Below are 24,577 nucleotides of genomic sequence, written 5' to 3'. Positions count from 1 at the left end.
GACTGTTATCTCACTTTTTAGATTAGAATCAGTCTAAACATTAGGGCACAGACACAGAACACAGGGGGCTAACACCTTCAACATTTTGTCCAGATAACACCAATTGTTACAGTTAACCTGAGAATGCAACTTGTGAAAAAAGGTTTTGTGATTTACACATGAAAGAAATGAAACTATCATGGTATTCGAACAGATGAAAGACTCCACAAACAATCAAGGTATTTTTCAATATATAATTTTAGTTACATCACACTGTAAACTTGTGCTATAAATTTGATGCCTTACAATTGTGTCCTCCACAACCACCTGATGAAGTAGCGGCGCTCCAAAAGCTAGTCTGCTTTCCGATTAGACCTATTGGACTATAAGGTAAAAACAATGACTGCAGATGCTGAAAACCAAATACTGGATTAGTGGTGCTGGAAGAGCACAGCAGTTCAGGCAGCATCCAACGAGCAGCGAAATCGATGTTTCGGGCAAAAGCCCTTCATCAGGAATAAAGGCAGTGAGCCTGAAGCGTGGAGAGATAAGCTAGAGGAGGGTGGGGGTGGGGAGAGAGTAGCATAGAGTACAATGGGTGAGTGGGGGAGGAGATGAAGGTGATAGGTCAAGGAGGAGAGGGTGGAGTGGATAGGTGGAAAAGGAGATAGGCAGGTCGGACAAGTCAAGGAGACAGTAACTGAGCTGGAAGTTTCAAACTAGGATGAGGTGGGGGAAGGGGAAATGAGGAAGCTGTTGAAGTCCACATTGATGCCCTGGGGTTGAAGTGTTCCGAGGCGGAAGATGAGGCGTTCTTCCTCCAGGCGTCTGGTGGTGAGGGAGCGGCGGTGAAGGAGGCCCAGGACCTCCATGTCCTCGGCAGAGTGGGAGGGGGAGTTGAAATGTTGGGCCACGGGGCGGTTTGGTTGATTGGTGTGGGTGTCTCGGAGATGTTCCCTAAAGCGCTCTGCTAGGAGGCGCCCAGTCTCCCCAATGTAGAGGAGACCACATAACCTGGTGTTGTGTGATTTTTTTACTTTGTACTCCCCAGTCCAATACCGGCATCTCCAAATCATTCATTCATAACTCTGTACTAACTCACCAGCTCGCTATGTATACTATACCACATTTTCATTCGCTCGTTCATAAAACCACGTTTTAGTAGCACATTTAACTATTACAAGATAGGCTAAATTAAAACATCTCTTCAAACTCATTAGTGCTTCTTCATATCTTTCAGCTGTATCGGCCCAATGCTGCAAGCAGTGTTTAGACCTTTTTCTATATCAAAAGCTACCCCTGAATAAGTGTCAATATCGTAACCTATTCAGAACAAAGTCACCCAACCATCATGTTTCTGTGACTCACTTGGAATTATGGAAAGATTATAATATTAATCAGCCTTTAGCATCCATCCTTTGGGGCCTGAATATTTACAGAACATTAACAGTTTGCTCAACTAATATGTACCTGTTAAATACATATTAAATAGAGCCTCCATTCACTTTAAGCAACTTCTCATCAAAACAGTGCTTCCGTGAAACTGCATGAATGAATGTCAAAACAAGTAACAGTAAATAAAATCTCATGACCCAGCAGTGGCAATCACAGAGTCATAGAGGTGTACAGCATGGAAACAGACCCTTCGGTCCAATCCGTCCAAGCCAACCAGATATCCCAACCCAATCTAGTCACACCTGCCAGCACCTGGTCCATATCATTCCAAACCCTTCCGATTCATATACCCATCCAGGTGCATTTGAAATGTTGCAATTGTACTAGCCTCACCACTTCCTCTGGCAGCTCCTTCCAATCATGTACCACCCTCTGAGTGAAGAAGTTGTCCCTTAGGTCTCTTTTATATCTTTTCCCTCTCACCCTAAACCTATGCCCTCTACTTCTGGACTCAGCGACCCCAGGGAAAAGACTTTGTCTCTTTATCCTATCCATGCCCCTCATGATTTTGAAAACCTCTATAAGGTCACCCCCCTCAGCCTCTGACACTCCAGGGAAAAAAGCCCTAGCCTATTCAACCTCTCCCTATAGCTCAAATATCAGGTTAATATATTTTATACTTTTATTAAGCATGTGTAATTTCTAACATATTTAGATGATAAAGGTTTAGTATATTTACTTAAATTTACTAATTTAAAAGACAAAAGGATCAACACCTCTTAATTATGCAGGCAGACCAGACAAACACACTAACCCTATCAGGGGTAACAGCCAGCACTTAGCAAATGTTTAAACAATCTCCTGCTTCCACAGGACAGATGTCACACAAACATTTTGTCCACAATAGATAAAACTATGTAACACCATAGTGATAGCATGTTAATGTATGTAAGAATAGTGTATAAAGAAGCTACTGTAAGAACTGTTTTTCAGGACTGTATCTACCCCATTTTCTGCGGCTCCACACAAAGGCCGCCTTGCTGATCTTTGAGGGGGCCTATTCTCTCCCTAGTTATCCTTTTTTCCTTCATGTACTTGTAAAAACTCTTTGGATTCTCCTTAATTCTATTTGCCAAAGCTATCTCATGTCCCCTTTTTGCCCTCCTGATTTCCCTCTTAAGTACACTCCTTCTTCCTTTATAAAAGCAAATTACTGCGGATGCTGGAATCTGAAACCAAAAGAGAAAATGCTGGAAAATCTCAGCAGGTCTGGCAGCATCGGTAAGGAGAGAAAAGAGCTGACGCTTCGAGTCTAACGGACCCTTTGTCAAAGCTAAAAAAAGGGAGAAATAGGGAGGTATTTATACTGGGCTGAGAGAAGGTGAGTCATGGCTCCAGAAGCAAAGGTAGCAATAAAGAGGTGATAATGACCGTGCATAGAGGTTATAGGGAGATTAGGAGCTGTGAATGACCAAGATTGAAGCCAGTGCTATGTGACAAGATATGTGGGGGATAGGGGGGGATGGGTGAAGCAGAAGCAAAATAGAAAACAGGTGAGAAGGGTAGCTAAGGGGGAAGAGGAGAGGAAAAAGGTAATGAGAGAGGGGGGAGCGAGAGAAAGAGACAATCAAGAAATAAGAGGTACAGAACAGTGAAAAAAAAATTTTTTTTTAAATAAATGAAATAAAATTACGGAGCAGAATGAAAACAGAGGGGTCGAGATAGGATAATCATCTAAAGTTGTTGAATTCAATGTTAAGACTGGCAGGCTGTAACATGCCTCGTCGGAAGATGAGATGCTGTCCCTCCAGTTTGCGTTGAGCTTCACTGGAACATTGCAGCAGGCCGAGGACAGACATGTGGGCATGGGAGCAGGATTGGGTGTTGAAGTGGCAAGCCACAGGAAGGTCTGGGACTTGATTGCGTACAGACCGAAGGTACTCAGCAAAGCGATCACCCAGTCGGCGTTTTGTCTCTCCGATATAGAGGAGAGCACATTGGGAGCAACGAATGCGATAGACTAAATTGAAAAACAGTTGATCTTCTGTAATTACACCGGCACCACTCCCCACTTCTTCCTCCGCTACATTGATGACTGCATTGGCGCCACCTCGTGCTCCCGCGAGGAGGTTGAGCAATTCATCAACTTCACCAACACATTCCACCCTGACCTTAAATTTACCTGGACTATCTCTGACACCTCGCTCCCCTTCCTGGACCTCACCATCTCCATTAGTGACGACCGACTCGACAATGACATTTTTTACAAACCCACTGACTCCCATAGCTACCTGGATTACACCTCCTCCCACCCTATCTCTTGCAAAAATGCCATCCCGTATTCCCAATTTCTCCGCCTCCGCCGTATCTGCTCCCAGGAGGACCAGTTCCACCATAGGACACACCAGATGGCCTCCTTCTTTAGAGACCGCAATTTCCCTTCCCATGTGGTTAAAGATGCCCTCCAACGCATCTCGTCCACATCCCGCACCTCCGCCCTCAGACCCCACCCCTCCAACCGTAACAAGGACAGAACGCCCCTGGTGCTCACCTTCCACCCTACAAACCTTCGCATCAACCAAATCATCCACCGACATTTCCGCCACCTCCAAAAAGACCCCACCACCAGGGATATATTTCCCTCCCCACCCCTTTCCGCCTTCCGCAAAGACCGTTCCCTCCGTGACTACCTAGTCAGGTCCACACCCCCCTACGACCCACCCTCCCATTCTGGCACTTTCCCCTGCCACCGCAGGAACTGTAAAACCTGTGCCCACACCTCCTCCCTCACCTCTATCCAAGGCCCTAAAGGAGCCTTCCACATCCATCAAAGTTTCACCTGCACATCCACCAATATCATTTATTGTATCCGTTGCTCCCGATGTGGTCTCCTCTACATTGGGGAGACTGGGCGCCTCCTAGCAGAGCGCTTTAGGGAACATCTCCGAGACACCCGCACCAATCAACCAAACCGCCCCGTGGCCCAACATTTCAACTCCCCCTCCCACTCTGCCGAGGACATGGAGGTCCTGGGCCTCCTTCACCGCCGCTCCCTCACTACCAGATGCCTGGAGGAAGAACGCCTCATCTTCCGCCTCGGAACACTTCAACCCCAGGGCATCAATGTGGACTTCAACAGCTTCCTCATTTCCCCTTCCCCCACCTCATTCTAGTTTCAAACTTCCAGCTCACTTACTGTCTCCTTGACTTGTCCGACCTGCCTATCTTCTTTTCCACCTATCCACTCCACCCTCTCCTCTTTGACCTATCACCTTCATCTCCTCCCCCACTCACCCATTGTACTCTATGCTACTCTCTCCCCACCCCCACCCTCCTCCAGCTTATCTCTCCATGCTGCAGGCTCACTGCCTTTATTCCTGATGAAGGGCTTTTGCCCGAAACGTTGATTTTGCTGCTCGTTGGATGCTGCCTGAACTGCTGTGCTCTTCCAGCACCACTAATCCAGTATTTGATTTTCAGCATCTGTAGTCATTGTTTTTACCTTACTAAATTGAAAAAGGTACAAGTGAAACGCTGCTTAATCTGAAATGAGTGTTTGGGGCCTTGGATGGTGAGCATGGAAGAGGTAAAGGGGCAGATGTTGCACCTTCTGCAATTGCATGGAAAGGTGCCGTGTGTGATGGGAGAGGTGTTAGGTGTGATGAAGGAGTGCACAAAACACTACATAGGACAAACAAGAAGACAGCTAACGATCCGCATCCATGAACACCAACTAGCCACAAAACAACATGACCAGCTATGCTTAGTAGCCACACACACAGATGACAAGCAACATGAATTCGACTGGGACAACAGAGAACAGCCAGGGAATTCCGAGAGGCATGGCACTCCTCCACAGATTCAATCAATAAGCACATCAACCTGGACCCAATATGCAGCGGACAGCTAGAACTGACAACCGGAAGCGGCAGATTCAAACCACTACAAATGCCGGAGGAAAGATCACAGAAGCGCTTCACAGGAGGGTCCCAAGCACTGAGGATGTCACCTATACAGAGGACGAAACGTCTGCAACACAAATTCCCAGCTCGGCGAACAGAACTACAACAATTTATGTCAAAATAATCATGAACAAAATAAATAATTTTTCAACTTGCTGTTTCATTTGTTGGTGACTATCTTAATATGTCATGATATGTCATCATAAGTTAGCAACCACCTGATGATGGAGCAGCACTCCAAAACCTAGTGCTTCCACATAAACCTATCGGACTATAACCTGGTGTTGTGTGAATCTTAATTTGTGTCTTCTCGTGTTGAGTGTTTACAGCATGGAACAAGGTGCTTCAGCCCATTGTATTTGCACTGGTCATCCAGCATCTGTCCAATTGCATGCAGTGGCATTTCAAATGCTCACCTTAATATTTCTTGAACATCAAGGGTTCGGACCTCTGCCATCGTTTCAGACAGTAGGCTCCAGATTCAAAAGGCGTGGCACTGGAAAAGCACAGCAGGTGAAGCAGCATGCAAGAAGTAGGAGGGTCGATGTTTCAGGCATAAGCCCTTCTTCAGGAATGTGGAGGAGAGAAGAGAGAGAAGAGTGGGCGGCACGGTGGCACAGTGGTTAGCACTGCTGCCTCACAGCGCCAGAGACCCGGGTTCGATTCCCGCCTCAGGCGACTGACTGTGTGGAGTTTGCACGTTCTCCCCGTGTCTGCGTGGGTTTCCTCCGGTTTCCTCCCACAGTCCAAAGATGTGCAGGTCAGGTGAATTGGCCATGCTAAATTGCCCGTAGTGTTAGGTAAGGGGTAGATATAGATGTAGGGGTATGGGTGGGTTACGCTTCGGCGGGGCGGTGTGGACTTGTTGGGCCGAAGGGCCTGTTTCCACACTGTAAGTAATCTAATCTAATAAATGGGGGGTAGGGGTATGGCTGGGGAGAAGGCAGCTTGGAAGGTAGCTTGGGAGGTGATAGTGATAGGTTGGAGTGAAGGGTGGAGCACTTAGGTGGGAAGGAAGATGGACAGATAGTACAGTTCAAGAGTGCAGAGCCAGGTTGAATGGTTGGATCTGGTAATAAGGTGAGGGGAGGAGAGATGAGGAAACTGATGAAACCAACATTGATGCCGTGTAATTGGAGGGTCCCAAGGCGGAAGATGAGGCATTCTTCCTCCTGGTGTTGGGTGGCTTGGACTTGGCAGTGGAGGCGGCCCAGGACTTGCATGTCCTTGGCAAAGTGGAAGGGGATGTTGAAGTGGTCATCCACAGGGCGGTGGGGTTTGTTTGGTGTGGTGTGTCCCAGAGAAGTTTTCTGGAATGTTCTGCAATTTGGCATCCTGTCTCCACAGTGTAGAGGAGACCACATGGAGAGCAACGGACACAGCAGATGAGGTATCAGGAAAATCTCTGCCGGATGTGAAAGGATCTTTTGGGGCCTTGGATGGAGGTGAGAGGGGAGGTGTAGGCACAGGTTTTACACCTCTTGTGGCAGCAAGGGAAGGTGCCGGGAGTGGAGAGTGGGTTTGTAGGTGGAGTGGACCTAACGAGGGGTCATGGAGGGAATGGTCTCTGCAGAATGCTGATGGAGTGGGGAGGGAAATATATCTCTGGTGGTGGGGGTCACCTTCCCCCCAGACCCACACCGCTTCTATTTATCTCTTAGCCCCTTTTGGACCCCCTCCACACTCCAGATGAAGACATTATGCGCAAAACATCAACTCTCCTGCTCCTCGGTTACTGCCTGATCTGCTGTACTTTTCCAGATCCACACATGTAGACTCTGATCTCCAGCATCTACAGTCCTCACTTTCTCCTAGTCAGCTCCAGATATCCACTACCATCTGGGTTAAAAAAAATCTTTCCTCAAATCTCCTCTAAGACTTCTGCTCCTTACCTTCAAATTATGCTCCTTGGTTATTGACCCCTTGACTAAGGGAAAGAATTTTGTTCTATCTAATCTACTCATAATTTTGTATATCTCAATCAGGCACCCCCTCAACCTTCTCTGCTGGGGATCCAAGATGGCGGCGACCCAGCAAATCTGAGTCTATAGTGCTCCTCCCAAGACTTGGGCAAAGTAGGCCATCCACCACCTCCACACTCACCAAATCACTTAAAATAGTTTTTACTTAATGTCATTAGTTGCTCAGTACTGAATTTAAACAATCTAATCTCCTGTAAAAATGACTAAGCGGGCAGGAACCCCTCCCCCAACATCCCCAGCTGAAGCTGAGGCGTCCGCAGCCGCCCCTGGGGACTTACCTACAGTGGTGAGCCTCGTGGAAATAATCTCCAAATTTGACACGAAGATCAATGCCTTCAGCAAAGTGTCCCAGAGCCAATGGAATTCACTCTCAGCCACGCTACAAAAGCACGACCAAGACATCGAGGAAATCAAGCGCCGAGTTGGAGAGGCGAAGCTAAAGGCCACGACCTCCGAGACTATAGTAGAATCAACTATGGATCGGGTCCGGACTCTCGAACAGTAAGTCTGGACCTTAGAAAAATCACATTGACGACCTCGATTCTTGAGGTCGTTGAAAAAATATTAGGTTGCTGGGCCTTCCCGAACAGGAACAGGAAGGCCAGCTTACAGCGATTCTCAAACAGTGGCTTCCACAGCTTTTAAATCTGGAGGCTGGATCAGGACAGGCAAGGGTGGAATGGGCCTACGGGTGGCAATATGCGGGCCCGACTCGAACCAGCGCCCCCACCCGGTCCTGTTCCGGCTGCAGAGCTATAAGGAGAGGCAGATACCCTTAGAAGTTTCCAGAAGTCTTGGGAAAGATATCCAAGCCATGATTTATAAAGGATCCAAGAATATGTTATTCCAGGACTTTTCCCCAGCTCTGGTCCGAAAGAGGAAGGCGTTTGACAAAGCAAAGTGTTTAAGGGACTTAAATATTCAGTACTCCTTGCGCTACCCAGCATCGCTACACTTTAGCCATGAAGGGCCCGTCCACAACTTCGGATCGCCAGAGAAGGCCAAGGAATTTTTGGATTCTCTTTGATAAATTGTAAGAGTTAATTAATGTTGTTTTGCTCTCCCCCCACTCCGGTTTACACCCCCTTTTTAAAATATTAATCCCTTTCATTATCTTACTGTTTAATATTATCTTTGGGATTGGGGAGAGAGGTTTAATTATTTGTTCTCTACTTAGCGATTTTCTTCCCCCCACCCCTTTTTTTATATATAAATAGGCTGGGGGGTCTAGTTAATGTAGGTGGGGGGAGGTGGTTACCTTATCCTATCTTATCTCTGTCTTTAGGAGCGGGGTTGTTTTCCCCTGTCATTTTGTATTACTATATTTAATTATTACATGTTGAGACTGTGCAATTTTATAGTTATATATGTTTATACATGGTATTAACATTACCAAATATATCCAGGCGTTGGTTGGGGCGGGGGGGGGGGGTGGGGAGAAGGGGGTGCTCACTGTTAATTCTAGCTCTGTAGTGTATTTGAATTTTCTTCATCCTATCGTGGGGTGCCTGGGTCAAGTTGGGGCACTGGTTGGGAGAGGATATGATGGGCTTTTGGAAAGGAAGTGATGCCCCCTGGGAACAAGGGGGAAAATCTCCATTTAAATACATTTTATATTGTTTTTTTATTTAGAAATAGTTTTTTATTATATTGATGAGAGTGTATTAAAGAGCCTTTATTTTTGTGAATTTTATATGCTCTATGCTCGGGATGTTCTGGATAGGGATTCCCTCCCGAGGGGTCTCGGACTTGCCGGGACGATTATGGTTAATCAGTCCGTTAAATGGTGCACCAGGAATGTCAAGGGGAGTAATTCTCCAATCAAAAGGAAGAAAATATTATCAAACCTCAAGAAAGAAAGGACTGATATTGCTCTCCTACAGGAGACACACTTATTGGATAAAGAACACTTGAAGTTACGACAGGGTGGATTTGATCAGGCCTTCTTTTCTTCGTTCAGCTCAAAAAGTAGGGGAGTTGTTATCCTTATTCGGAAGAATTTCCCTTTCAAAATCCTAAACCAGATAAAAGACGAATCTGGATGATATATTCTGACTAAAGCCCTTATAAATGGAGAGGATTATGGGATCTTAAATCCATATTGTTCCCCGGCACATCCTTCACATAACGGAAGCCTTCTCAAAACTGATGGCTCTCGGTGCTCGACATACAATTATAGGGGGAGATTTTAATTGTATTATGGAGTCGGAAATAGATAGGATTCCCAAAAGTACTGCAGGTGTATCTCCCAGATCCAGACAATTGGTGGATTTGAACAAAGAATTAAGACTAGTAGATGTATGGAGATGCCTTCACCCAAAGGGTAGAGATTTTTCTTTTTACTCCAATCCACATAAATGTCATAAAAGAATTGATATGTTTCTTGCCCCCTCGATTTTTTAAAATTCCACATATCATCCTGTAAAATAAGCAGTATAATAATTTCTGATCACACTGCTGTAGATATGGAAATCAAGGCAAGGAACAATGAGACATCCCCCCGACACTGGCGTATGGATCCCTTCCTGATGAAGGGTAGTAAATTTGTAAAGTACTTCTCTCAAGAATTTAAAACTTTTTTAGAAATTAATTCAGGTACGGCTAGCAACCCATCAATGATGAGGGAGACCATCAAAGCTTACGTGCGAGGTTTGATCATTTCATACTCAGCGACCCAGAACAAATTAAAGGAAGAACAACAGCGTCTGCTCAAAGCTCGCTTAAAGGCAGCTGAAACAGCATACGCTGACAGACCTTCTATTATCAAATTACAAAGGATTACGGCCCTTAGGACAGCTCTAAACACTACGCTTACCTAAACTGCTAAGAGGGAAATATTATTTGCAAAACAAAGGTTATATGAATTTGGCGATAAACCTGGTAGATCCTTAGCATTTCTCGCAAAGATAAAAAAGGCCCCTCAAACTATTACGTCTATCAAGGAAAGTACGGGTCTTCTGACTCATGATCATAAAAGGATTAACACAATCTTTAGAAAATTTTATTCTGATTTATATAAATCACAGGATTGCACAGACAGAGCTAGGAGGATACAGTCATTTTTAAAAAACCTGACCTTTCCGGAACTAACTCCAGAACAAGTATTGGTCCTGAATGCTCCCTTAACAAGCCAAGAAATACTTGACGCAATCAGGCAACTTCAGAGCGGTAAGGCACCTGGTCCAGATGGCTTTCAAGCTGAATTCTATAAAGAATTTACAGGAATATTGGCTGGTCCACTTATGGACATGTCTCCCACCTTCGCTGAAAGAGGCGAATATCTCTCTTATTCTCAAAAAAAGGAAAGGACCCAGAAGATTACGCATCCTACAGACCAATATCCTTGCTAAATGTAGATTTTAAAATCCCTTCTAAAACGTTAGCGTTGAGGCTAGAAAGGGTACTGCCACACATCACAAAGGAGGATCAGACGGGGTTTATTAAGGGCTGTAGATCATCCAATAATATTAGAAGGGTTTTGAATGTGATTCAAGCCTGCAATCAGGGAAAGATACCAGGAGTAGTAGTCTCATTAGATGCGGAAAAGGCATTCGATAGGGTTGAATGGTCATATCTGTTTTACACATTGGAAAGGTTTGGCGTTAGAAAGGTGTTTACCAAATGGGTCTCAACATTGTTGAATGATCCCAAAGCAGTTGTGATTACCAATGAATTAGGCTCGGATAGCTTCAGAGTGGGTAGGGGCTGCTGTCAGGGATGTCCTCTTTCACCATTGCTATTTACGCTAATAATTGAGCCACTAGCAGAAGCTATACAGGTTGACCCTAATATAACAGCCCCGAGGATTGGTACAGGTAAACATAAAATTACCCTTTATGCAGATGATGTTCTTCTATTTCTCAGTAATCCTTTGATGTCCGTGCCTCGTTTAATTCAAGTTATTCATACATTTAGTACATTTTCAGGCTATAAAATTAATTTTTCAAAATCGGAGGCTATGCCAATGGGTGGCCTTGCTAGTATATCCCACCCTTTAGAGGGATCCCACTTTCCCTTTCGGTGGTCCCTGGAGGGTTTCTTATATTTAGGCATTTTTATCACCCCAGTATTTGGTCAGTTATACAAGGCTAACTTTGTGCATTTACTGGAAAGGATAAGGTAGAACCTCCAGTGATGGGGAGACTTTCCAATTTCCTGGTTAGGTAGAATAGCACTAATTAAAATGAATATTCTGCCCAGTCTCCTATACCCTATGAGAATGCGTCCGGTGATGCTACCGAGACTGGCACTACGTAAATTGTATGGCTGGCTGGGTTCCTTTATCTGGAATCATAGACGGCCCCTCATTAAGCTGAAGAAGCTACAGCTTCCACAGGCAAGGGGAGGACTGGATTTCCCAGATTTTATGAAATATCAGTTAAGCTGCATAGCCGATTGGGTCTTGTCTGACCCGCAATCAACTTGGCTGGATGTCGAGGCTTCTCAAGTAAAATGCCCACTTATTAACCTCTTATTTTCAGACAAGAGGAAAATCATCATGGATCAATGTAAAAACCCTATAATACTAAACACAATTAAAGCTTGGAATATAATGCGGCAAAATGAGGGCAACTCACATAAAACATCCCCCTATAATCTGATAGTGGGAGCATGGGGGTTTCAACCAGGACTTACAGATGCCACTTTTAAATGCTGGAGATCCAGGGGTATCTCCTGTTTAGGGGATCTGTTTAAAGAAGGCGTCCTGATGTCTTTTGAACAGCTGCATCAGAAATTTGGATTTACCTAATGGTGATCTATTTCAATATTTCCAAATTCGAGATTACATACAGAAGACGACTACGCTATTAGATAATCTTTATAAATCAGATAGAGAACGTAGAGTGTTATGGCCAATGGGGGTATCTTTGGTCAGCACTATTTATCATTCTTTCATGATGAAGTATTGGGAGATATAGACAATCTGCTTAAAACATGGGATCAGGATTTGGGACAGGAAATCGCTACAGAAATGTGGAATGACATTTGGGAAAATGCCAGAAAAATATCCATCTGCAACAGAACTCAGGCCCAGTTGAAGATACTTCATAGGGCCCATATAGCACCGGACCGATTGGCAAAATTTAAGGCAGGAGCATCTCCAATGTGTCCCAAATGTAAAATAGAGGTGGGCACTCTTGTACATTGCTTATGGACCTGTCATAAGATCCGTAGATATTGGATTAAAGTAGCAAGTGCTTTGACAGAAATCTTAGGAACGGAAAGTAGAGTGGATCCAGTATCTCTCCTTTTGGGCTTTTCGAACTTACCCTCCCTGGATATGCATGGGAAGATTATTTTCCTTTCTCTCTTTCTGTGCAAGGAAAATATTTTGGTAAACTGGGTGGCTGAGGGCCCCCCTGGACTTTAGAATTGGCACAGAATAATCATGGAATGTATTTCCCTTGACTTCCTTACAAATATGGTGCACCGAGACACCGAATTATTCCATAAAATATGGCAGCCCTTCTTGAATTAAACAAATACAGATATTTCAGCCATCCTAACAAGAGCTTTTATTTAATTGAGATGGCGAACCTGGCTGGTCCGGGGCCCCTTGGGAGAGGAATCCCGCACGAATACAGGTTTGGTTATGATTTGATGTTAACACATTCCGAGAATGTATCTCACTAGTCAATGCCTGTGTTATCCGTCGTCTTTTTTTCCCTGAATAATGTAAGATGCTTAATTATACACTCTGGTTAGTTGTAGGTTAGATTAGTAGTTAGTTGAGTTTTTTTTTCTCTCGGTATCTCTTTTTTCTGTTTGATAGATTTTGGTTATTATTTATTTAAGATTTAATTGTATATTAATGTTTATGCTTGGGGCTTTTTTAAAAAATTTGTAAATTTGTAAAAATACGTTAAATTTTCAATAAAAATATCTATTAAAAAAAACCTTCGCTGCTCTATGAAAAACAACAATCAGCCTATCTGGTCTCACTTCATAATTGAATCACCTCACTGAGGCGACATCCTGGTGAATCTCCTCTGCACCCTTTCTAGTGCAATCACACCCTTCCTATAGTGTGGTGACCAGAAATGCACACAGTACTCCAGTTGTGGCTGAACTAACACCATATGGAGCTCCATTATAAATGCTTTGCTCTTGTATTCAATGCCTTCATTAAGAAAGACAAGTATCCATAGTCCTTCTTAACTACTTTATCTATTTGTCGTTCTCTCTTCAAGATTTTAAGGACATGCACACTGAGGTCCCACTTTCTAGAGTCCTACCATGCGACATGCATTCTCCCACTGACCAATGAAAACACGACACCACTAGGTATCACTACCATAATGCCAGACACATCTTTCAGGCCACCTCTCAACCAACCCAACTCCAGTGAGAACAGCCCTGATGTCTTAATTCCCTGTTCATAAATGTAGTTTTAACTATTCAGTGACAAGGACAACAATAGCCTTGAGTATTAGCCATCCCATTAATAACCTTGCATGAATTGTTAAGAGGGTGGCAAGTTGTTTCTAGGAGTTTCTTTAGGTTTGGTCTAGTCATATAACTACAAAACCAATTTGGATTTATGTAACACCTGCATTATGGTTAAATTGAAAAAGCATTCTGAGAAACCTGTTCACTTTCATTTTAACACTAGTATACATATATATATGCCTGGAAGCAGAAGCACCATTTTGGTTTTGTTGCCTAAACGAAAATAATAATAATTGAAAAATAAATGATTAAAAATATTTGATTTATCATTAAGGCTGTCATTTTGTTCTGGTCTTAGGTATGTTGAGCTCTCCAACACATCCACACAGGCTATAAATTCTTTTCAAATCCTGGGAAGATCAACTTTCACTAAAGTTTGGGTAGGTATGAGCAAGATAGTAACGCCAGGCTTATGACTTTTGAGCAACTGTGCATGCTCCATGATAATTAATAACTGAAAAATCACGATGAGAGCACTAACAAATTCTTGATACACAAATTTCAGTGTGAGGAGTTGTACCAAGAACAATAACTTGTAAATCAATCCCATAACATGATCCCAGATTATCTCTGTTATACACGATGCTCATAAAATCCACTTTAATTAAGTCAATCACAGACTTGAAGATGATGGCTCAATGTTCAATGATGGAATTTTGGACCAGGAACAGGGATAGGTGGTTGAAAATAAGAGATCGGCTTACCAGACAACAATAATAGCACGCTTGTTAAAATTTAATCTAAGAGAACAAAGTACAACATGTTCAGAAGGAGACAAGTCAGAAGAGAGGGGAGTAGAAACAATGAGACACCAATGTCATATCAGCATGAAGAGTAAGATCTAGAGAAAGTTCCGGCTTGAGAGAGAATTCTAAATATGTGTAAAATGATCTGTTATGCAAGGGGAGGGTCCCTGACACAGAAGTAGCGTGAAGGTGAAAGAAGAGGAGTTCAGTCTTGGCTGTTTATGAAATTCATTACAGTGCATACAGTGATAAAGACAACAGTTCTACTAAGGACATAACATTGAGGGCTGGAGGGGGAAGATCTGATCGCATTGTGAAAACACAGCAATTAATCTACATCTGCTACAATTCTCATATAAGGACCAACTGAAATCTTTTGGCTGTGTTAGTGGACAATTATACAGAGGCCTATAAACATTCAGCAAAGTTATTGATTCACTGGCATCAAAACTTGGAAGCTTTTCTCAAAGACTAATTAAATAGAGAAACCACATGAAAAGAAATAGCAGTTAAACAGTGAACTTCAAATACACAATACAGTTGAAATGTTTACAATACTGTTCTGCGCACTTTAGCAAGATTTGAATTGTATATGAAATATGTAAAGGTGCAGTAAAGAACAATAATTGTTATTTAGATACTAAATGTCTTATAAAATCTGATTTCAAAGGTGAAACTTAGGACATTTGTTTAACTTTGAAGTATGACTGGTGACAATCCAAATTCAAAATTACTTACTGCTTCTTTAAGAAGTCTACTACCAACTTAAAGTCTGCTATGCAGTACTCTCTCTTCATGTCCATAAGAACACTATCTGATCCAGTCTGAACTGGCACATGAAGGAATGAATAAACCCTTGGATGGTGGAGAATTTTTGCCATTTCCTGCAGGGGAAAAAAATGAACTCCAGCTGTAATACATCAATTGTATAGTTTCTCTTAAAATGCACAAAAATACTATGCAATTCACATGTGCTGTCCATAGAAAGGAGAACATTCAGTAACTATTACCTTGAAATTTCAGATTACTTGAGTTTGTGATAAATAAAGACATGGCTAATTATTCTGTTTATTACAAGCAAATACCATTAGATAAACAGAATTCATTCAAAACAACAATTTCCTTGTCAACATTATTCTGAACTGTGTTACTTTATAAAACTTGATAATACACCTAATTTGGTGCTTCTCATCCCTATGGCTTCAAATGAGATCATAGGAATTAGCAGCAAACATATGGCACTTAGCCCTTTGAGCCTCCACCATGTGAAATCCATTACTGAATTAGTGGTGCTGGAAGACCACAGCAGTTCAGGCAGCATCCAACGAGCAGCGAAATCGACGTTTCGGGCAAAAGCCCTTCATCAGCTCGTTGGATGCTGCCTGAACTGCTGTGCTCTTCCAGCACCAATAATCCAGTATTTGCTTTCCAGCATCTGCAGTCATTGTTTTTACCTCATGTGAAATCCATGTTCAATCTATTTGTATTTTGAATTCCATATACTCATCCACCGCTGATACACTTTGACTTTCTTGCCCAATGAAAATTCTACTCCGATTGAAAAGCTGTTCAATGACACTGCCTCCATCACCATCAACGATAGAGCTGCAACCCTCAGAAAGGAAAGAATTCTCAATTCTGTCCTGAAAAGGGTAACCCATAATTTTTAAAACTGACTCCACCCGCACCCTGTTCTGGGCTCACAGTTCATCATCTTATATCCTTTAATCAAGTCATCCCTCACTCTTTGAAACTTCAGTGAAAACAAGCCCAGTATGCCAACCTTCTCTCATAAGATAACCTGTTCATTCCAGATAAATCTCCTGTCTCCAGATATTTAAATCCTTCTTAAATAAGGAAGCCAAAAGTGTACAAGTATTCAAGATGTAGTGTTATCAATATGTCCTGTATAAATGAAGCACAGCATGCTTATTTTTATATTCAATTCTTCTCACAATAATGAATAGCATTCCATTAGTTTTTTACTCAATTGCAGTATCTGCATACTAACATTTTGCGAATCGTGCATTAGGACATCTAGATTCCTCTGCCCTTAGAATTCTGCAGTCCCCATTCTGGTAATATTCTGCTTATTTATTCTTTCTGCCAAAGTGATCAACTAGGCATTTTCATACTCACTTAACCAATCTATATCGGTCTGCACCTCCTTATGTCCTAGTTATCTCTGTGTCAACTGCAAATTCAGCTACGATACATTTGCTCACATCATCTAAGTCATTGATACAAACTGGAAAAGTTGAGGCCCCAGACGGTTGTGGGACCGCAATCATTATAGCTTGCCAATGAGCAAAAGGCCCATTTATGCAGACACTGCTTTCTTCCAGGCTGCCAAATCGTCTACCAACTAGTATGTTATCCCTGAACCAAGTGTTAGCATGTTTTGCAATGACCTCTTACATGGCACTCTGGCAAGTGCCTTCTGGAAACCAAGTACATGATATCAACAGTTCCCTTTTATCTACAACATACTTTACTCCTTCAAAAAATAGACAAGGTCTTTTCCCTGGGATGGGAGAGTCCAGAACTACAGGTCTCGGGTTTAAGGCAAGAGGGCTAAGATTTAAAAGGGACCTTTTCACACAGAGGGTGATGCGGGTATGGAATGAGCTGCCAGAAGAAGTGGGAGACTGGTACAATTACAGCATTTAAAAGGCATCTGGATGGGTATATGAATAAGAAGTGTTTAGATGGATATGGGCTAAGTGCTGGCAAATGGGACTAGATTAATTAGGATGCCTGGTTGGCATGGATGAGTTGGACCGAAGCGTTTGTTTCCGTGCTGTACATCTTTACGACTCTATAGCTTTAAAAAAATCATTTTCCTTTTCACAAAACCATATTGATATCTTCCGATTGTCTTGAAGTTTCCCAAATGTCTGGCTATAACATTTTCTTCCGTTATGAAATAGAAGGTGCGTACTGTAACTTTAAGAGAAATTGAATGTTGTTCTACACTGAAAGCTTACAAGCACCTGTCATATGACTAGCTAGCAGTCTCAGAATGCATTAGAAAATTGAAAATATGTAACATTTGGCTGTGAACTATATACCAGAGTTGGTTATTATTTTGACAGCAACTTGAATTTAACCAATCAGTTTAAATTATGCCCCAGGATACTAAAACCCATTCAAGTTTGAATTTATTGTTTTACCAACCTCGAACCAATGCGACAATCCTATGTTAAAAAAGGCGGTCATTGTGAAAGTCAGACAGTAACTGCCGTCAACATTGAAACATTCACTATGGGGTGAATTTGCAATTGCAGAATTTTACTTGTAGATGCATTCTATTTTTGTTCAAAAAGCATACAGCCTGCGGGCAGTCAATTCATGTAACATTCCAAAAATTCCTGTTTTATAAATAGAACCATAGAGTCATAGAGAGGTACAGCACAGAAACAGACCCATTAGTCCAACTTGTCCATGCTGACCAGACATCCCAAGCAAATGTAGACCCATTTGCCACCACTTGGCCCACATCCCTCCAAACGCTTCCTATTCATATACCATCCAGATGCCTTTTAAATGTTGCAATTGTACCAGTCTCCACCACTTGCTCTGGTAGCTCATTGCATACACGCACTACCCTCTGCATGAAAAAAATTGCCCCTTAGATCCCTTTTATATCTTTCCCCTCTCGCCTTAAACCTATGCCCTCTAGTTCTGGACTTCCCTACCCCAGGGAAAAGACTTTGTGGATGTAGGTTTGCTCGCTGAGCTGGAAGGTTCATTTTCAGATGCTTCGTCAGCATACTAGATAAATATTCAATGAGCCTCCGAATGAAGCACTGGTGGTGTAACCCACTTTCTATTAATAAAGAAACTTTGTCTATTTATCTTATCCATGCCCGTCATGATTTTATAAACCTCTATAAGATCACCACTCAGCTTTTCACGCTCCAGGGAAAACAGCCCCAGCCTATTCAGCCTCTCCTTATAGCTCAAATCCTCCAAGCCTGGCAACATACTTGTAAATCTTTTTTTAACCTTTTCAAGTTTCACAACATCTTTCCAATAGGAAGGAGACCAGAACTGCACGCAATATTCCGAAAGTGACCTAACTAAAGTCCTGTACAACTGCAACATGACCTCCCAAGTCCTATACTTAATACTCTAACCAAAGGATAGCATACCAAATGCCTTCTTCACTAACCTATCTACCTGCAAGTCTACTTTCAAAGAGCTATGAACTTGCACTCCCAAGATCTTTGTTCAGCAACACTCCCCAGGACCTTACCATTAAGTGTATAGGTCCTGCTCTGAATTGCTTTTCCAAAATGTAGCACCTCACATTTATCGAAGTTAAACTCCATCTGCCACTCCTCAGCCCATTGGCCCATCTGATCAAGATCCCATTGTAATCTGAGGTAACTTTCTTCGCTATCCAGTACATCTCCAATTTTGGTGTCATCTGCAAACTAAACTAACTATACCTCCTATGTTCATATCCAAGTCAGTTATATAAATTATGAAAAGTCTGACTCTAGATTGGGATACAGACAGACTCTAACCCCAAATCTTTAATATATTGTCTGAGCTGAGATTTTACCTTGTCTTTTTATATAAAAACATTAAGTTATCTTAAGAATGTGACTTAAAAGAATTTCTGGGATTTACATATTAATGAACCAAAACCAGCAACCTAGTCCAAAAGTTAAAAGACTTAACAGCAATCTAAGTTTGTTTAACATATAGTTTTAATTGTATGACACTGTGATCTTTTATTATAAATTCTGTGCTTTATGATCCAGCCACACCACTTACCTGATGAAGGAGCAGCACTCTGAAAGGTTGTACTTCCAAATAAAACTGTTGGACGATAACCTGGTGTTGTGTGATTTTTTAAAAAAACTTTGTCTATCCTAGTCCAACACTGGCACCTCTACATCATAATAATCTTTTGCGTCAGCTTATCAAATGTGTTTTGGAAGTCCAGATATGCTATATCAACTGGACTCCCGTTATCCACTTTGCTTGTTACATCTTTAATGAACTGTAGCAAATTAGTCAAATATGATTTACCCTTTACAAAACCAAGCTAACTTTGATGAATTGTATTTTGACTTTCTAAATGTACCACTACCTCCTTAGTAATAGATGCCAATAATTTCCCAAGGTGGCTCAATGGGCAGCACAGTGGCTCAGTGGTGAGCACTGCTGTCTCACAGCACCAGGGTCCTGAGCTCAATTCCAGCTTTGGGCAACTGTCTGCATGGAGTTTGCACATTCTCTGTGTGTCTGCGTGGGTTTCCTCCGAGTGCTCCGGTTTCCTCCCACAATCCAAAGATGTGGGGGTTAGGTCAATTGGCCATAGGGATGTGTAGATTAGATACGTTAGTCAGGGGCAAATATAGGATAGGGGAATGGGATTGGGTGGGTTCCTCTTTGGAAGGTCAGTGTGGACTTGTTGGGCCGAAGGGCCTGTTTCCACACTGTAGGAATTCTAAAAAAAACACTGGCCTGTTAAAAATTGACTTGTTGATAGTTTTCTATTTTGTGTCTCCCTCCCTTTTCAAGTAAGGGCATTATATTAGCATTTTCACAATCCACTTGATCCTTTTCAGAATCCAGGGAAGTTTGGAATATTATAACCAATGCATCCACTATCTCTGTTGTCACATTCTTTAAGATTCTAGGATGTGAGCCATCAGGACCTGGGAACTTGTCTGCCTTTAATACCAATAGTTTCCTCTGTACTTTCTCCCCAGTGACAACAATTGTTTTAAGTTCCTTCTTTTCCATAACCTCTGCCTTACCTGTTACTATTTGGATGGTTTCAGTGTCCTCCGCTACGAAACTGAGGAGGATTTAGTGTCTCTGTAATTTTTGTCTTTCCCATTAACTCCCCAGTCTCAACAACTAAGGGATCAACAATCATTTCAACTAACCTCTTCCTTTTCACATACCTGTAGAATCTTATGCTGTTTTTATATTTTGTACTAATTTTCTTTCATAACTGCTGCTTAATATTTTATTACTTTTTTTCTATCCTTCCTTTGATCTTTACAAGTTTCCCAATCTCCAACCTACTTTGAAATATGATATGTCTTTGTTTTTGCCCTTCTATTACCTGTAATTTCCTTGCTTTGCCATAGATGCTTGATCTCCTGCTTAGAACCATTCTTCCTCCCTGGTATATACTTTAGTTGGGAGGAATTGAATTAAAAGTCTGCCACTATTCATCAACCTTTTAGTCTTTTTGCCCAGTCCACTTGGGCCATATCTGTCCTCGTGCCCATATAATTATCTTTATTTAATACTAGGATACTAGTATGCAATTCCAGTTTCTTGGCCTCAAACTGAATTTGATAATCCATGCTATGATTACTTTTCCATAAAGCATCCTTTATTATGAGATCATTAATTAATCCCATTTCATTACATATACCAAATCCAGAGTAGCTCGCTTCCTGGTCGGTTCCCCAACATATTGATCCAAGAAACAATCTTTAACACATTCCATGAACTCTTTAACAAGAATACCCCTGCCAATTTGATATCCATAGTAAAATCATCCATGATTATTGCTATACCTTTCTTACAAACCTGAATATTTCCTGGTTTACAATGCTTGCCACTGTGGAACTGCTGTTAGGGGACCTATAGATTATTTCCACATGGGACCTCTTTCCAGTGTGATTTATTATTTCTACCCAGACTGATTCTACATTTTGATCTCCAGTGCCAAAATCATTTATCCCTATAGCAATGATCACTTTATTTACTAACAAAGCTATACCACCTCCTTTTCCTTTTTATCTATTCTTTTGAAACACTGAGTACCCTTGGATACTCAACTCCCAGTCCTGGTCTCCTTGTAACCATGCCAGCAAATTACACTCATGTGTCTTCAGTTGTGCTACTAACTGATTAATTTTATCACAAATACCTCACACATTCATATACAAAGCCTTCAAATTTGTCCTGTTATCAATTTTCCCTACTCTTGTATGATTCCTTGGTATGACATTCACACTGCACAAATGCAGTATTCAATTAAGTGAGTACCCCTTCACCTTTATCTGGCTTCTTAATCTTCTTGAAGGTCATATACCTCACAATAATTAGGACCTAGCCCTCATCATCTGGTAGCCACAGATCTAGAACAGTCCGCAATCATATTATTTATTTCAATCTGTGATACTTTGTTATGAATGCTATTGGAAGTTGAATGCAGCCTTTAATTTTGTCTTCTTGTAATGTTGGCAACTTCTAGTCCTGACTGTTGATGTATTTTTAAGTTTACTCTCTCTAACTCTTTCTTTTTCTTCTGACCTTCATTTCCTATGTTATGATTTTGCTCTCCTGCCTTAACTCAATCCAATATTTTGCTACATCTACCCAAGCTTGACTCACCACCACCGCACTTCCTTAACCCCATTTAATTTGAAGCCATCTCTATTTCCATACTTTAGGTGTGGATGTTCCTAAAGTATAGATCTCATTCTCCCTAGTACTAGTGTCAGTTTCAAAGTGAAACCAATTTTTCCTATACCAGTCTTTGAGGTATGTATTAATTTTTCTTACCTAATATGCCCAATGCCAAAACATGGCTCAGGTAACAATCCTGAAATTATAAGTTTACATTTGAGTTCTCATTTTAAATTGAGCATCTAGCTTCACATAATACATCAGCAGAACCTCTTTCCTACTTTTACCTATGTTGTTGCGGTTGACAAAAACTATGACAGCTGCATCCTTCCCCTCCCATTAGGTTCTTCTCCAACACACAGCAAGTCTCCTGAACCCTGGCATTGGGCTGAAATCACAGTCAAATGGACTCATGTTCTTCACTGCAAAGAACAGTGTCAATCCTTTCCACTATACTGTTTCATACTACCACTACAATCCTTTTCATTTCCCTGCTGGAGGGGCTTCCCATAGCACAGTCAGTTAGCTCACCCACCCTGGGCTGGGCTTCAAGTTATTTTCAGCCATCTCTCTTGCTGCTGTCTTGAAGCTAAAGTGCTCAAATATCACTGCTACTTTCTAGTTATTTTTCCCTCGTGCAGTTTCATTGAGCTTTTCTATCCTCCTCAGAGGTCAGGATGCCTAAACTCTATCATCTTGAGCAAAAGTCATTTTTAGTTTTTCACTGTTCTCCTTTTAGATTACTTGATTAGCCTTCTTCAATCATCTAACCTGGATTTCGTGTCTGAAAAGCAAATAAATGCTATCCTCATTGAACCAACCTAAATTAGGAATCCATGTCACAAATCCATTTAATCTTTTTTACCTTAAATGTCTCAACACACAAAGCATGGCACTTCCATTGGACGATATGAATCTCAAGGCCATCAAACATTTTCTTTTGGAACTTTTATAACTTTTATATGTTTCAAAGTAGAAGTTTCGAAAGAATATGAGTAACAGTGTAAACAAGTAATTCTATATCAAGCAAAATCAAAATTAATAAGTTGAACATTAGGCCATGTTGTGAAGGTTATTTAAAGCTACCATTCATATTTCTTGTGCTTCAAATTATTCTTAACTGTGGAATGCTGGAAAGATGAGACGGGTGAATAAGTTCATACATGGAAAAAAGCATATTTTAAGAATGAGGAACAGTATGCTCCAATTCACCTACATCTACTTCACTTTTGTTATCTTTTATATGTGACCCAATAGGTAGTGATCCACCCAAGTCATCAGATTGTACATTCGAATCCTACTCAAGAGACCCGGAACAAAATCTAGGCTAACTCTCCAAAGCAATCTAGCAATAGATTGTGGAATCATAACTGCCGCCTTTCAGATGAGATGTTAACTAAGGCCTTAACTACTTATTTGGATGGACATAGTAGATTACAACTTCAAAAATACTTCATTGGGTGAAGAGAGTTTTGGAATGTTGTGAAGTCTGAAAGGTGCTATATAAATGCAAAGCTATAAATTGTTCTTTCTATGCATGTCAACCGTCACCTCAGCAGTAGGAAAAAAGCTTGCTTTGGAACTGAGGCTAATATATTCTTGAAGGCATCATCAGTTCCAAACCTGCACACATTTCTTTTCCTCACCCACATATGGGCACTACTCACTGAGGTTATGCATTGGATGTTAAGCCCCACTACTCCTCAAGATATCAAATGTATGAAAAGATTTCATAAACTATCCAAAGTCCCAAATTTACCTAACTGACAAACCCAAATTAAAAGAAAATACTCATCAGGGTTTTGAACTGAACAGGAAAACATTTGTTTCTATTTATTGCAACAGGTTGTTTTTAACCAATGGCAGAAATGAAACACAAATTACTAACTTATAATTCTCTTTAACTTAAACACTACACATACAAACAGATCCACAAAGAGCCAAGATGAAACAAATATTATGGGTGGTGAAGGAACAGAAAATAGTGTAGCACAGTTCTGGCACAAGTCTGGATTACAAGGTTGATGAGATGTTTTCCTTTAGTTCACTTTCAGCTCCCTTCAAGACACTGAGGTGCTTACGAGTCTGTGGACACTGATCCTCAACCTTTCATCGACTATTTTGAGGACTCACCTGTATAGTGTTGTATTCCCTTTCTCCTTGCAAGAGGGGCAAGTGTGTATGTATAATGAATGAGAGAGAGAGAGAGAACCTAGCTTTGGGAACTTTCTTTTGCATTAGTCGAGGGAAATGGGTCGGAGTGCGTTTCCACACTGTATAGAATCCAATCTAAAAAAATCCCAAGGGAGAGAGATGTTTTCTCCTTCATAAGCTGCACGTGGTTCTGCTGTATAAATTGTTGCTGTGCTGTGTACTCCTGAACAGACACACACACACACACATACAAAACTGATACTGGTCGGAAGATTAATCATTGTGCAAAGCTTTCCAGGACACACACCCACAAAGCCAAGTTGCCTAGCATCGTTCACAATGCTTGCATAAGGTAACTTTGTAGTGTTATGACTGAGATTAGCAAGCCAAGCCAAATGAATCTTAAAATAAATCTGCAACATAGTTAAATTAAAATATTTAACGGCCCGCAAAATGTTCCAATTGTTCTTAACCAGCATTTACGAAATAGGTCTTAGATACAAAACTCATAACTTAA

At 41.6% G+C, this 24,577-nt stretch overlaps 1 protein-coding gene across 2 annotated transcripts in view; it reads right to left on the bottom strand.

The window, feature by feature from the left end:
- cdkal1 (CDK5 regulatory subunit associated protein 1-like 1) overlaps positions 1 to 24,577 on the bottom strand; it is a 600,053-nt gene that overhangs the window by 277,167 nt on the left and 298,309 nt on the right. For both annotated transcript variants that reach the window (XM_072560914.1, XM_072560913.1), the window contains exon 10: positions 15,253 to 15,398. In XM_072560914.1, the coding sequence (XP_072417015.1) occupies positions 15,253 to 15,398 (146 nt within the window). The remainder of the gene's footprint in view (positions 1 to 15,252; positions 15,399 to 24,577) is intronic.

Source organism: Chiloscyllium punctatum, chromosome 41 (assembly GCF_047496795.1).
Source record: "Chiloscyllium punctatum isolate Juve2018m chromosome 41, sChiPun1.3, whole genome shotgun sequence".
Lineage (NCBI taxonomy): Eukaryota > Metazoa > Chordata > Chondrichthyes > Orectolobiformes > Hemiscylliidae > Chiloscyllium > Chiloscyllium punctatum.
Note: the sequence above shows the minus strand (reverse complement) of the source record. Positions and strands in the feature narration are given on the sequence as shown.